A 16,163-nucleotide genomic window follows, 5' to 3' on the forward strand; every position below is an offset into this window, starting at 1 on the left:
TATAGTCCTTATCCAAGCACTTTCAGTTATTCTTTGCTTTGAGGGACTTCTGGGAAAAATTCCAAGAAGAAGACAGCCTCATGCTCTCAGTTTCTACCATCTAGAGTATGTTTGCAAAATCTTGTGCCCTCCTGCTGCTTAGAGGGATTGAAGGAGAATTAAGTTGTAACTCCTCTGGAGGATATATGCACCAACTTGAATATGTATTCATAAAATATTTTGCCATTGATTCCGTTTTTGTTTGGCCTTCATGTTTATTTATTTGTTTGTTTTCACTTTAATTTTGAATATTTTCCCATAATTACATGTTTCATGTTCTTTCCCTCTCCCCCAAACCCCCACCCCCACTCCTCCATAGCAGATGCACAATTCCACTGGGTTTTACATGTATCATTAAGACCTAATTCCATATTATTGATAGTTGGACTAGAATTATGATTCAGTGTCTACATCCCCAATAATATTCCCATCAGGCCATGTGATCAAGCAGTTGTTCTTCTTCTGTTTTTCCTACTACTCTTGTTTTTCTACTCCCACAGTTCTTCCTCTGAATGTGGCTACTTTTCTTTCTCATAAGTCACTCGGTCTTGCTCTGGATCATTGCATTGCTGCTAGTAGAGAAGTCCGTTATGTTCGATTGTGCCACAGTGTATTCATCTCTGTGTACAATGTTCTCCTGGATCTGCTCCTTTCACTCTGCATTTCCATTTGGATTTGCACATCCAATTCCTGGAGGTCATTCCAGTTCACATGGAATTCCTCCAGTTCATTATTCCTTTGAGCACAATAGTATTCCATCACCAACAGATACCACAATTTGTTCAGCCATTTCCCAATCGAAGGACATTCCCTCATTTTCCAATTGGCCTTCCTGTTTAAATGAAATGCTTTGCTATTGGATTTATATATTTAGGGTCATAATTAGGAATTCCAGCACCTGGGGCAATTCAGTTGGTTTAAGAGGATATTCATGGTGCCCTAAGGACAGTATGTGTCCCTTATGACATGGGTCCCTAAGCCAGGTGTTTGCATGGACAATTTACCCCAGTCTAGTTCTGGCACATGATAGAATGCCATCCTGGGATGAATCTGAGGCCACCATATTTCATTAGCACTGATGATTCTGTCACTGATACTGGGCATCCTATAGAGCATAAGTCCCTGGTCCAGGCAGTAAACCAACCATTCATTCCAGTAGGATGCAGTCACATCAGTGCTATGGTAGGAGAAGGTAGGCCCTGGATACATTTCCAGAAGTACATGCTCATTCTCCGTGGTAGATTTGACCATGTTTCATGGAATTTGGCCATGCTCCACACTAGCTACCATGATTACAATGGGAAAGAAATCTCCCCTCTCTTCCCCACAATAGCATGCTAACGTCCTGAAACCAAGCACCAGTGGCCTTACTCTAGTTACAGTTCTCACTGGATGCTTACCAATAGAGTGATCCATGGGTTGGAGGTGAAAGCTGGAGGTAAATGCTATTACTACCAAAACAACCATGTTGAACTTGGAGTACTGTAAAACTAAAACTATAGAAAGAATATACAATAGCATCAAATTCAGAACTGGGAGTCAAGTCCCAGCTCTGCCGCCAACTTATGAGGCCTTGGGTGAGTCATTTCTTCCATGAGTCTTTGTTTCCACACAGGTAAAATGATTTCACTGCAAACATTCTATGAGTGTTGGTCTACTACTGAGTTCAGCCAAGCAGTCAGGAGCTAGCTATTCAATTAGGTTTCCCGTAATGGTGCTGAGCTGTGAAAAAATTTATGATTCCCACCCCACCACACACACCCCCTCTGCTTGCAGCTTCCCCCTCAGCAGAATCTCTCCCTGCTCACATAAGAGAATCTACAAGGGTGTGAGCTACCTGCTGATGCGTGGAGCAGCTTTAGAATATCAGATTTCTCTGTGGCAAGGGATGGATAAAGAAGCTAAGGAGGAGTCAGAGAACAATATCCCAGTTTGCTGTAGTTCAGACCCTCACCCTCTCTGAAGCTTTGCCTGTTGTCTTGCCAGCCCTGCCTTTCATTGATACTCTCAGTTTTTCCCTATGCTGGTATCCAATGAATGTGTAATTTGAGTGCAGGCAGTGCTGGTGGGATTGAAATTGGCAGCTAAATCTCTATGTGAGTTCCTTAGCTTTGCCTTTTGTCTGAAGTAGCTGGGTGGTCTAATGGGATAGTGTCAGATTTGAAGTCAAGAAGCTCTGAATTCAAATCTTACCTTAGAAACTTGCTACGTGATCTGTGGCAATTTTCTTATTTTCTCCATCTGTAAAATGAAAATAATAATAACAACAAGAATAATAATGGCATCCAACTCACAGAGTTCTGGTGAGAATCAAAGAAAACTCTCCACCTTCCATCTGCAGTTCTGCCTGATTTGGACTCCTTAGAATATAATGTTTCCATGCTTGGATACCTTCTGGCATACCTTCCCCTTTTCTAGCTTTCTTTTGTGTGTTGTCTACCCCAATTAGACTGTAAACTCCTTGAGGGTAGAGATTGCCTTTCTTTTTCTTATTTGTAACATTGGGATTTAGTCCAGTGTTTGCCGCATAGAAGCACTAAATAAATATTTATTGAATTGAACTGGAAAGGGCTTTGCAGGCCTAAAGCATGATAGAAGTGCTAGTTATTATTATTTTATGGATACAGATTACACCCTGAACTCGAGCTAATGGGACGTCCAAAAGGGTGCCTTTTAATTCAACATTTCAACTCAGCTCCCATGGATTAAGTTCCTTAGGCACTGTACCCCAGGTGATAAGTGGAACCAGGCAGAGAATCTTGCATGTTCAGCACAAATGCAGATCCTACCAGCCTGGAAACAAGAAGTCAGGGTATTTCATACTGATGGAGTTAGTAGCATCATCTCTGTATACAATGGGGAGTGTTTTCACACAGTTTTGATGTGCAGTAAGTAGCCCTTCTGTAAGACTGAAAATTTATGAGACTATTTTTGGAGCATCGTGTCCAGTTTGGGTGCCTGTCATTTATAAAGAACGTGAAGAAATTGGAGTGGTTCCACAAATGAACAATAAACATGATTAAAGATGTCGGCTAAGAGGAAAGACTAATAGAACTGGGGATATTTAGTCTAAGAGATGACTGAGGGGTAATTTCAAGTATATAAAGTGTTATTATAAGGGGGATGTTCACCAGCTGTTTTGTTTCCTCAGAACAAAAAACCAGAAAGGAAATGTGCTTAAATTGTAATGATACAGTAATATTAATAACTAACATTTATATAGCATTTTGAAATTTGCAAATTATTCCCCTCCCAGTTATGCTTCTGACGCTTTGGGCTTTGCCACTATGACTCAGCTGTCTTTTCATCCTGGAAATTCCCTCCATGTCTGGGGCCTTCTCAACTTGGAACTTTCCACCTCCATGCTTGGGGAATTCATTTGGATGAAAGGTCCAGGTCATCCATGCTTTATTCTTCTCCTAGCTGTGTTACCGACGCTCCAGACCACTCGTGTGTGTGTGTGTGTGTGTGTGTGTGTGTGTGTGTGTGTGTGTGTGTGTGTGTGTTTGTACACATGTGCACATGGTGCCATACTTTTTCCATCCATTCACCTCACTTTTTATGTGTTGTCTTATCTATTAGAATGTAAACTCCTGGAGCAGCTGGGTGGCTCAGTGGATTAAGAGCCAGGCCTAGAGATGGGAAGTTGTGAGAAGTTGTGGGAAGTTGTGGGTTCAAATCTGACCTCAGACACTATCTAGCTGTGTGACCCTGGGCAAGTCACTTAACTGCCATTGCCTAACCCCTACTACTCTTCTGCCTTGATACCAATACATGGTATTGATTCTAAGACAGAAGTTAAAGGTTTTTTAAAAAAAAAAAGAATGTAAACTACTTGGAAGCAGGACTGTGTTGTTGTTTTTTTGGGGGGTGGGGGAGTTGTTGCTTATATCTGTATCCTTGTCCTTAGCACAGTGCCTATATCTATATAAAAAGCATTCATCTGCATCTGGAGACTGACTGGGAAGAATTTAGAGGTAAGCCAGAAATTTAGGTCTAGGACAGACTTAATGACACCTTTATCTTGTCATTTGCTAATTTAACGTCCCATTAAGGATAGGGTTTCTCATTCAAATTTCCAATAAGCTATGGCTACATTGATAGTAGCCATCTGTAGAGGAGTGGGCTCCTTCTATCCAGCAAAATATTTCCCAGATCCCCAAAATGAAACTAGTCTTCTTCATTTCTAAGGGCTCTAGGGGCAGTGACTAGTAGAGAAAACAGGAAATATCTGTCTTCTCTGGTCCTAAATCTGTGCTTTGAGATCTTTGTTGAGGAGGCACAGGAGAAAAAAAAATAAAGGGAGAAGAGTCCATCCCACACCATGATGGATTCTGCAAATGTATTAAACTTGTTTTCATTTTTGGGATCTGGGAAATATTTTGCTGGATAGAAGGAGCCCACTCCTCTACAGATGACTACTATCAATGTATTGGTTGCAAACTGACTTAGAGAACCACAAATTAACACCATCTTTGTGCTATTATATTATTTATTTATTTTGATGAATATTTCCCAATTATATTTAATCTGGTTCAAGCCTTACTAGGGAATGCTGTGGGTTTACATGTATTGTATATTTGACACCTTTGTACTAGATCATTCCCTATTATCTACAAACATGCCCAGATCTTTCCTATATTAAAAAATCCTTCACTTTATCCTACCATCCCTTCAGGATGTCTTCCTCTGTCTTCCTCTTCAGAGTCAAATTTCTCAGGAAAAGCTGTCAGTAATCAGTTCTATTTCTTTCATCCCACTCACTTCTCAATCCCTTGTGGTCTGGCTTCCAAACTCATCACACAACTGAAAATTCCTTCTCGAAGGTTACCAGTGACTTCTAGTTTGCCAAATCCAGTGACCTTTTCTCTATCATCCTTCCTTTTTATCTCTACCACAATTGATATTATTGAGCATCCTCTCATCCTAGATCAAGGATCACCTTTTTGTATCATGGATTTTTTTGGCAGACCCCTTCTCAGAACCGTGTTTTTATTTATCTGTTTTAATTTTTATTATATCTTTCTTTTCCAGATTATATGCATAAATAATTTTTAATAATAATTTTCTGACATTTTATAATCCATGTTCCCTCCCCAAGACAGCAGTTAATAATACCATATAGGTTATACATGTGTTATCAATTTCTGTTTGTTATGTTGTGAAAGAAGAGAAGGAAAAAAATCATGAAAAAAAGAAAATGAAAAATGGTGTGTTTCAATCTGCATTCATACTCCATCAGTTTCTTCTGTGGTAGTGGGTAGCCTTTTTTTAGCATGAGTCTCTTGCATAGTCTGGCTCCAGACTACTATTCTAATCTTATACATTGCACCCTTCTTCACACTTTATCATCTGGCTAAACTGACCCACTCACTGCACCTTATGTAGGTTCCTCCATTTCTTGTGTTCCTGAACTCACAGACTGCTCTCCCCATGCCTGGAATTGTTTCCTCCTCAGCTCTGCCTCTTAGAATCCTTACATTCCTTCAAAGCCCAATTCAAATGCCATCTTCTACTTTGAGGCCTTTCTCAGAAGCTTATGCTTTCCACCCTCTGAAATGTCATTTATTTATTTATTTACTTATTCATTCATTCATTTATTTATTTGTTTATTTTAAACCCTTACCTTCAGTCTTGGAGTCAATACTGTATATTGGCTCTAAGGCAGAAGAGTGGTAAGGGTAGGCAATGGGGGTTAAGTGACTTGCCCAGGGTCACACAGCTGGGAGTGTCTGAGGTCAGATTTGAACCTGGGACCTCCCATCTCTAGGTCTGGCTCTCTATCCACTAAGCCACCCAGTTGCCCTCTGAAATGTTATTTATAAAATGTCCGCAGTGCATTTTCCCAATAGAATGTAAGCTCCTAAAAAGGCAGTTTGTCTTTGAACCCTGACCTGGCACCAACCCTGGGACTAGTAGGTGCTTAATAAATGCTAGTTAATTGATTGATTAAAAGATTCAGTTTAGAAGTGGATATGCATAGGTATTCTTCTCTCCCTTTCCTTTTCCTTCTTGATTGGGGGACCATTTTCATTAGCCTATATAGAAACAGCCTAGAGGAATCTGACTTTCAGTGCTTGCTCTTGGGATATTCAAAAACAAAGACTTGTTATCTCCTGATCATAGGAGACTTTAACTGAAAGAGTAGAGGGAATACAGGGTGTGTGTCATCTCTTCCCTTCAAATGCTATGGGATGCTTTGTTCGGCCTGTTTCTTTTTCTGGTTATCCAGAAAGAACTGCCACAAGTTGGATTCTGAAGAACTGAAAGAAGGTAGGAGAGTCCAGTAAAGCATGAACTGCTCTGAGGTCAGAGGATGTGGGTTTGAATTCTCCCTCTGACCTTTACTAACTGGGTTATCTGAAGCAAATCACTTAACCTCTCTGTGCCTGTTTCCTCATTTATCAAAATAAGGAGTTGGACTAGATGGTCTCTGGGTTCCCCTCTGACTCTCAGTCTATGAGCCTGAGTGGAAAAGAAATGGAAGGGTATGCCAAAGCACAAAATTCAGAGTACAAGCCTGACTCTTCCTTTTGTGGACACTTTTATTGGGAACAAACCTTTACTAAGCAACTACTATCTGCCAGGCACTTTACAAACCTTCAAACCACACTGAGAGATAAGCATTATTATCTCTCTTTTACAGTTAAGGAAGCTGAGGTTAAGTGACCTGCTTAAGAGTCACATAGCTAAGAAGTATCTGAGGCCAGATTTGAATCCAATTTTTCCTGACTCCAGGTCCAGCCCTCTATCTTTGGTACCACCTAGCTGTCCTTTTGGGTCACAACACGAAAACCCCAGTTTTTCTCCCCTCTCTCCTTAGTGCCTTGTTATCTCAAGATCATAAGTTAAAGTTTGGCCTGAGTCATGAATCAGAGTTGCTTAGGAAGGAAAAGTTTGAGGGGTTGAGATGCTTCATTCTCATTTTTCCAAATTACTTTGTGTTTATTAATTTGGATATATGTTTCCCCCTTCTCAATCCTAGGCTTGAATACAGGGACTGCATAATTTTTTTCTTTGCATCTCCATTGCTTAATTTAGCACCTGAACATATCACATGAGCTTAATAAATTCTCAATAAATTTAATGGAGACAGAAGCAGGAAAGGGGAATCAGAATAGGGTTCAAGAGATCAAGAGGCCTGCTACCTAATGTATTGGGGAAAAGAATATTGATCTGTGCAATATTCCTCCTTAAATGTCTTATCACCATAATGAGCATTCCCCACCTGCACAATACTTTGATTGACCGGTCCTTGTCCACTGTTATCTAGTGACATAGTAATAGAAGATGGTCATGGGACAGTTCCATAGTTTCCTACTCTACCCTTTTCCCTTTCACTTTCCTCTCAATTTCACAATCCAAGAACTATACCTGAATTCCCTACTTGAGCACCTCTAGTGAAGGGAGCTTGCTATCATTTTTTCCAGGCTGGTCATTTTTTCCTGAGGTATTTTAGATTTTCTTCTATTTTTTCATTTTTTAGATTTTGTTCTATTGTTTTTTTTTTTTTTAAATTTTTTTTTTTTTTTAAACCCTTGTACTTCGGTGTATTGTCTCATAGGTGGAAGATTGGTAAGGGTGGGCAATGGGGGTCAAGTGACTTGCCCAGGGTCACACAGCTGGGAAGTGGCTGAGGCCGGGTTTGAACCTAGGACCTCCTGTCTCTAGGCCTGACTCTCACTCCACTGAGCTACCCAGCTGCCCCGTTCTATTGTTTTTTGATGTCTTATGTTTTTTTTTTAAACTCCTATTTGTCCAATTCTAGTTTTTAGAATATTATTTTCTTCCTTGAGTTTTTGAGTTCTTTAAAGAATTGTTTTCTTCTGTGGTTTTTGTTTGTTTGTTTTTTGGCCTACATTTCCATTTGGTCCATTCTATCCCTTCAGGAGTTGTTTTCTTCAAAATATTTTTGTGTCTCATTTTCCTTTCTACCTATTCTAATTTTTAGGAAGTTCTTCAGTGAATCCTGCCACCACCTCGCCCAGCTATTGAATTTTTCTCTCAATTCTATTATTATTATTTTTTAAACTTCTTTTCAAGTTCTTCCAGGGGTTTTTTCAGGCCTGACATCCTTTCACACTTTCCTTTGAGACTTTACATGCTTCATTTTGACACTATTATACTCTTCTGAGTTTGTATTTTGGTCTTCCCTTTTACTAAAGTAACTTTCTAAGGTCAGGTTTTATTTTGCCTTTTGGTCATTTTTCCAGATTTATTTTTCTGGTTACCTTATCTATTTGTTGAGGTTCTTCTCTGTTCCTGGGGTAGAGGGCTCACTGCTCCAAGCTTACAGAGTACTCTTCTCTTATACTAGGGGAAGACCCCACTGTTCTTGTTAGTCTCAGTCTTTCTGCTGAGGAGGTGACCCTGCTGGCTTGCTCTGGGGAGGTTTGCAGCTATATGAACCCTGTGCTACCAATTCCACTGTTGTTTTGTGGGCTGCCTCCAACCCGACCCTACTTTGCTATTTCTCTCCCCTTGCCAAGTGGCCTGGCCTTGGCAAGTCCCTTACTCTGGGCTCCACCTCTGCTGCCATGAAGGAGTGTGTAGGTTATTGTAGTTCCAGATGCCCTTCTCTGTTGCCTTGTACCCCCTGTACTCTGCTGCTATGTGGATGTGAAAACAGAGGTTCTAGTTCTCCTTCTCTGCTACCTTTTGGCCTCAGGGCTCCATATGAAAGTTTATGTGTTCTATGCCTGTGTGGAATGGCTCACGTTGGGCGCATTCTGTTCTGCAGCTTTGTTGCCTCTGGTAGAGTTGCCATTTGTGGGGCTGCTCCAAATTTTGCTGATTCTTACAGATGCTATGCTGCCTGGGATGTTCTCTCCTCTTACCCCAGTGAGACATATTTCTCCAGCTTTCCTTTGTCTTCAGGCGATTTATTTTCTTTGTGTGTGACTGTGTGTAGAAATTGGGGGGCGGGGCAGAGCATCCTTTAGTGTGCCATCCTAGCTCCTAGCATATAACTATGAGAAGCTTACCATCTTTTAAGTGGCGATGGGAAAGGCACAATAATTTTTTAATTGAATATTATGTAACAGGCACTGTGTTAAGCACATTTAAAATATCTCATTTGATCCCCACAACAACCCTGGGAGGTAGACACTATTTTTTGTCTCCATTTAACAGTTAAGAAAACTAAGTCAAGCAGAGATTAAGTGACTTGTCAGGGTCCATTCAATCTTTTGATTTTCCTTGATCTTCTATTATTTGCACTTATTTTGGCACTCTGAGTCCATTTGAACAAGTCTAATCCTTCTTTTATATGATGGACCTTCAAAGACTTGAAGTCAACTAGTTGGAGATAGGATTTTTAGGGGGACAGTGGTAAGCTGTGGAAGCCTCCACCAGGTGGCAGCAAAAATAGGGCCCTACCACGATTTAATTAAAAACAAACTGGGGAACTAGTAAAGAGATATATGGGGGGGGGGAGGGGAGAGAGGAAAGAGGAGTCAGATTGCCTGTGACCTTTAGGGCTAGTGTTTTAAATTTAGGTAGAAGAGGCAATCACCAGGGAAGGTGGAAAGGATTGTTCCCCTCTTCTCAGATGTCCTACAGTGATTCCCCAGATTACACTATCAGGAATTTATTTGTTTGAATAAAAAAAAAAAACATTTAAGCCTTCTTTTAAAAAAAACAAATATTGGGGGCAGCTGGGTGGCTAAGTGGATTGAGAGCCAGGCCTAGAGATGGGAGGTCTTAGGTTCAAATTTGGCTTCAGACACTTCCCAGCTGTGTGACCCTGGGCAAGTCACTTGACCCCCATTGCCTACCCTTACCACTCTTCTGCCTTGGAACCAATACACAGTATTTACTCCAAGACGGAAGGTAAGAGTTAAAAAAAAAAAAAAAGTACACACCTACTCACCAATACATGAGTGAGACTGGGTTATATGGAGTTTTTGTCCTCCAAGAGAAATAAGACAGGGACAGGGAATTAAGGCTAATAAAAACTTTGGTTTAGAGCAGTGATTCCCAAAGTGGGCGCCACCGCCCCCTGGTGGGTGCTGCAGCGACACAGGTACATTTGAGGGCAGTGAATAACTGTAAGGGGGTGGTGATAGTATGTGACAGGGGGCGCTAAGTAATATTTTTTTCTGGAAAGGGGGCGGTAGGCCAAAAAAGTTTGGGAATCACTGGTTTAGAGAAAAGAAGAAATGAGAAGTTTCAGGAGTCTCTGAAGATCCATTTTGCCTAGAGTTGGCCTGATGACCTTGAACCTGAGGCATGAGAGTTGGCAGTTTCTTGCCCTTGAGAAATAACAGTGGGTAATCTCAGAAGCCAGACCCTGAACATAGTTAGGAAATTGAAAATGGAACTCGACTGGGCATCCCTGTACCTCTCGGTCTGAGCTCTTGTGAAAGCAGGAAATTAAATAGAGGGAAAGCAGACAGCATAATAACTCTGTGGTTTGAGTCAGGAAAACAATGACCCCTAGGTCAGGTGGGGACGTGAACAGCCTCCAATTGTGACGCTCCCTGAGTCATGCCTCAGAGAGAAAAACCATAAGAACAAGGAAGGAGCAGAAATCACTACTAGTTGAAGCCTCCTGCATCTAAGAATTGACAGAAGGATGAGCTCAGACCTACGAAGTCTTAAAAGCTTCATGACCCGGTAAGAATCAGGAAGGTCAGATGGTGGATGTTTTTGGAAGCCGAGGATCGGGTTAGGGGGAGGGTGCCTGCAGCAACCCTCTGTCCGTCACTGTAGGAGACAGATGCCAGCATCGATTTTTTCTCAAAAACCTCTGACGAAGTCTTACAATTCTAAATGAACAGAACTGGGCATCATAGCCTGCACAATTTGCTAGTCACTGTTTCTAATGTTCCTTTTTTTCTCACTTCTTTCCTTTAAAGCCTTATAAAGGGGGGCAGCTGGGTAGCTCAGTGGATTGAGAGCCAGGCCTAGAGATGGGAGGTCCTGGGTTCAAGTCTGACCTCAGACACTTCCCAGCTGTATGACCCTGGGCAAGTCCCTTGACTCCTATTGCCTAGCCCTTACTGCTCTTCTGCCTTGGAACCAATACACCGTATTGACTCCAAGATGGAAGGTAAGGATTTAAAAAAAAAAGCCTTATAAATCCTTTCTTCTAAGACGTGTTGGTTTTTTCAGATTCTTATGAGAAATATACTGTGGCAATAGTAGTACTTTCTGGTCAACTGCTCAACATTTTACCTGGTTCTATTGTGTGAGCTCAGAGCTGCGTCTCAAGGTTCAGGGGGGGTGGGGTTAAAACTGATTGAATCGAATGCCTTTAATTGAAAATGAATGCTTTAGCAGTTTATGTACTCAAGAAAATGTTGTTATGCCATTCACTGAGAGTCAGATAGCTGGTATTGTTGCCCGTCTTCTGACTAGATCTACCATCTCTTCCTACTTGTTTCTTTCAGTGTATTTTTTACAAAAAGCATTATGAAGGGTGGGATTCTTGGAGAACAAGAAAGGCAGGGAGCATGAATGAGTACGGTAAAGTACCAGTTTTGGAATGTCTGGTTTTGACGCTGTCACTTTAACTGTTAACACCCTAAATAGGAGGGATTAGAGTACCTTCTCAAGTTACACTGTCTACAAAGTTACTCCTTTTCCCTTGCTTGAATTTCTAGACCAGAATTCTCCCGTCCTCCTCTTTTATGACCACTTTGTCTAACCTTATAAGGCCTGGGGATTCTTTTTTTTTTAAACCTTTATCTTCCATCTTAGAATCAATCTGTGTATTGGTTCCAAGGCAGAAGAGTGGTAAGGGCTAGGCAGTGGGGGTCAAGTGACTTGCCCAGGATCACACAGCTGGGAAGTGTCTGAGGTCAGACTTGAACCCAGGACCTGGCTCTCAATCCACTGAGCTACCCAGCTGATTCTTAATCCAACTTCCACCCATACTATGAGTTGGGTGCCCCATGGAAGGTGATAACTTGTAAATAAATACAGAACTACCAAATAGTCAGAAAAACCACTCTTCAATCAGGAAAAAGGAACAGGCTCATCATTTTGGCTACCATAGAGAGCTCTGGGAGAAAGCACTGTGCTAAGTCCTAACTCTTCTCAGAGAAGACACAGCTCTTAATACCAACTCTGAAGAGATACTGAACCCAATGAGTCTCTTTATGCCTTTTGGGAAGCCTACAAAGACTAACCACATATAGGTGTGTGTAGACCGCCTAACATTTAGCAGCTATGGTATTAGGGAACAGTCAGCTGTCACAAATTAAATCCAAAGGTCAAACTGGGCTTCCTGAGAAGAAACTTTAACCCAATAGAGAAGCCTCAAAAGCAAACAAAAGTACTTAACATTTCATTTTTTACAAAACAGGGTTGTCTGGCACTGGGGGTTTTTCAAAAGTAAGGTAAGGGTAAACTGAGTCATCGAAAAATCCACATTGACAAAGGTTTTCCCCATTGTGTCCCAATGGTATCTCTGAGGGGTTTGGAGTATCTTTATTGCTAGTGATTCAAGTCCCTATTCTATTCTCACTAATATCAATTACCAGTAATTAGTGTCCCAGCATCATTTAGCCGATTGACATCAGCTGGTTTTTACAAAGGGCTATTTGCTGAGAAAATACAGCAGAACAGAAGTAAATGCATTTTTCTCCCCAGCACCCAGAGATGCACACTCCCCTATACTACCATGGTCCTTATGGTGAGTGGGCTCAAAACTTAAGGCAGTTTTTTGTTTATATTAAATATATACATATGTATTTGATATTTCCCCAGTTTAATGTAAAAACAGTTTTTAACATTTGAATTTTTAAGTTGATTCCTAAATTTTCTCTCTCCCTTCCTTCCCCTTTTGCTGAGACAGTGAGTAATCTGATATAGCTTTTACACGTGTAATCACACATTTTTCCATATTTTCCTTTTGTGGAAGAAAACTTAAACAAAAATATGAAGAAAGAAAGTGAAATATAGTATGCTTTGGTCTGGATTCAGACTCCATCATTTTTGTCTCTGGAAGTAGATGCTTTTTTTTTTTTTTTTATCATGAGTCCTTTGGGATTATCTTGAATCATTATCTCGCTGAGAATAGCTAAATTATGCACAGTTGTGTATCGTATAATATTGTTGTTATTTCTGTGTACAATGTTCTCCTGGTTCTGCTTACTTCAATCTGCATCAGTTCATCTAAGTCTAAGCAGGTTGTTTTTTTTTTAAATCCCCCTGATCATTTTAGCACAATGGTATTCCATTACAATCATATATCACAACTTACTTAACCATTCCCCAGTTAGTGAATATCTCCTCACTTTCCAATTCTTTGCCACCTCAAAAAGAGTTGCTATGAATTTTTTCTTGCATATAGGTCCTTTTCCTTTTTTGTTTTTAAGTCTTTGGACTATAGATGTAGTAATAGTATATTTCTGGGTCAAAGGGTATGTATGGTTTTATAGCCCTTTGGGCATAAATCCAAATTGTTCTCCAGAATGATTGAATCAGTTCACAACTCAATTTTCCCACATTCCCTCTGATTTTTGTCATGTTCTTTTTCTGTCATACTAGCTAATCTGATAGATGTGAGGTGATACCTCAGAATTGTTTTTATTGGGCATTTCTCTAATTAATATTGATTTAAAGTCCTTTCCATATGACCATAAATAGCTTTAATTAACTCCGTCTGAGAACTGCCCATTCATATCCATCACCATTTTTCAACTGGTCAATTACTTATATTCCTATACATTTAACTAATTTCTCTATGTATTTGAGAATAAAGCCTTTATTAGAGACTTGTAAATTTTTTTCCATCATTATGATTACTGAATATTACCCTCAGTCCTATTTCCTCCCACATTTACTTTAATCTCTCTCCTTAATCCTGCTTATCCTCAAAAGTGTTTTGCTTTACCTCCCTCAATGTACCCTTTCTTCCATCAGTCCTCTACCCACCTAACTTATTCCCTTCCTCTCCTGCTTTACTGTTTTTTTTTTTGTTTTTGTTTTTGTTTTTTTTTTATCCTGGGACTCCATTCTAGGAGCATAGGGCCACAACCAGTAGGCAATAGGTCACACAGTTGCTCGGGGTCACCCAGCTGGGAAGTGTCTGAGCCCGGATTTGAACCTAGGACCTTTCGTCTCTAGGCCAGGCTCTCAATCCACTGAGCTAGCCCAGCTGCCCCTACTTTGGGTTGCAGTTTCTTTAGCAGATGTAGTTTTTACAGGGTGGGGTTGCTAGCCCCACGCCCAACCCTCCTCCTTTTTCATCTGGGCTAGGGACAGTCTTTGGCCCAGGAGTGGTAAGGGTGGGCAATAGGGGTCAAGTGACTTGCCCAAGGTCACACAGCTGGAAGTGTCCGAGACCGAACTTGAACCTAGGACCTCCAGTCTCTAGGCCTGGCTCTCAATCCACTGAGCCACCCAGCTGCTTTACTGTAGGGTAAGATAAATTTCTATACCTAATTGAGTGTGTAAGTCAGTGGTTCCCAAACTTTTTTGGCCTACCGCCCCCTTTCCAGAAAAAATATTACTTAGCCTCCTGGAAATTAATTTTTTTAAATTTTATAGCAATTAATAGGAAAGATAAATGCACCTCTGGCCATCACCCCACCCTGGATCGCTGCAGCACCCACTAGGAGGTGGTAGTGCCCACTTTGGGAATCACTGGTGTAAGTTCTTCCCTCGTTGAGCCAGATCTGATGAGTGAGGTTCAAACACTTCTCTCATCCCCCCCATCTTTACCTCTAACTATAAAAGCTCTTTCATACCTTTTTTAGGTGAGATAATTTACCCCATTCTACCTCTTTCTTCCTCTTTCTCCCAATGCATTCTTTTCTCATCCCTTAATTTTATTTTTTTTAGATGTCATGTCATCATATTCAACTTATATCCTTGCCCTTTATCTATGTATATTCTTTCTAATTGTCCTAATAATAAAACATTTCTTAGGAGTTACAAGTATCATCTTCCTATGTGGGAGTACAAACAATATGACCTTACTGAATCCTTTAGAATTTCTCTCTCCTGTTTATCTTTTTCTGCTTCCCTTAAGTCTTGTATTTGAATGTCAAATTTTCTATTCAGCTCTGGTCTTTTCATGAGGAATGCTTGAAAGTCCTCCATTTCATCGGATGCTCATTCTTCCCTTTATTATACTCAGTTTTGCTAGGTAGGTGATTCTTGGTTGTAGTCCTAACTCCTTTGCCCTCTGGAATATTATATTCAAGGCCCTTAAATTCTTTAATGTAGAAGCTTCTAAATGTTATGTTATACTGACTCTGGGTACATGGTATTCAAGTTGTTTCTTTTTGGCTGTTTACAATATTTTTTCCTTCACCTGGGAATTTGGAATTTAGCTATAATGTTCCTAGGAGTTTGTATTTAGGGAATTCTTTCAGCAGTTTCCCCCAAGCATTTGCCCCACCAAGTTCACTTCTGAATTTGTCATAGTTGGTCAATAGAGTCATTCCCTAGTTTGTCGTATTTAGCATCTTAGAATTGGGGACTCACTCAGTACTGAGTTGTGCTGATAGCCTCAAGCTTGGTTAGTCCCACAGTCTAGCTTGGATTTTGGCCCTTGGACCTCTGATGGCTCACCATTTTGACTTTTTAAAGATCAGAAGGTTGGAGCCTTTGAAGCCTTGGAACTATCTTCAATTCTCTTTTATCTAGAAAAACAAATACAAAGAAAAAAAGAATGGAGACCAACATTTATGGGCCACATTTTGATTCTCCCCCTTCCCCCCAATTCCCACACTCTCCCTATTCCCAGAGAGGAAGGGAGGAGTGAGTCTTCCCATTTAGAAGATTATAGCATGTTTCTCTTACTCAAATGCAATCAGGCTGGGCTCATCACATTTGTTTGGTAGGCATGACAAATATTTTTTTCCTCTTTTTGCAGATGAGGAAAATGAAGCTGAGAGGTTAGGCCAAGCAGCAGTGTAGTATAGGAGAAAAAGCACTGACTCTTGAATCAGAGGATCTGGGTTCAAATCCAACCTCTTGAATTTATTCCATGGGCAATCTTAGACTTCATTTTCCTGAAGTGTAAACTTAAATGGTTGGACTGGATGGCTTTTGGAGGCCCTTCCAACTTCCATAATAAATGCCTACTAATTAAATTTCCTATTAACATGAAAATATTATTTTCTTAGATATTCATTCTTTTCATTTAAATTTTCTATTTTGTTGGT

At 40.5% G+C, this 16,163-nt stretch overlaps 1 protein-coding gene across 1 annotated transcript in view; it reads left to right on the forward strand.

Moving 5' to 3' along the window:
• The first annotated feature begins 10,645 nt into the window (after positions 1-10,645).
• Positions 10,646-16,163, forward strand: part of PTGES (prostaglandin E synthase) — a 42,852-nt gene continuing 37,334 nt past the window's right edge. Inside the window, exon 1 of the mRNA XM_044661331.1 lies at positions 10,646-10,656. Coding sequence (XP_044517266.1) covers positions 10,649-10,656 — 8 coding nt within the window. The 5' untranslated portion in view covers positions 10,646-10,648. The remainder of the gene's footprint in view (positions 10,657-16,163) is intronic.

Source organism: Gracilinanus agilis, chromosome 2 (assembly GCF_016433145.1).
Source record: "Gracilinanus agilis isolate LMUSP501 chromosome 2, AgileGrace, whole genome shotgun sequence".
Lineage (NCBI taxonomy): Eukaryota > Metazoa > Chordata > Mammalia > Didelphimorphia > Didelphidae > Gracilinanus > Gracilinanus agilis.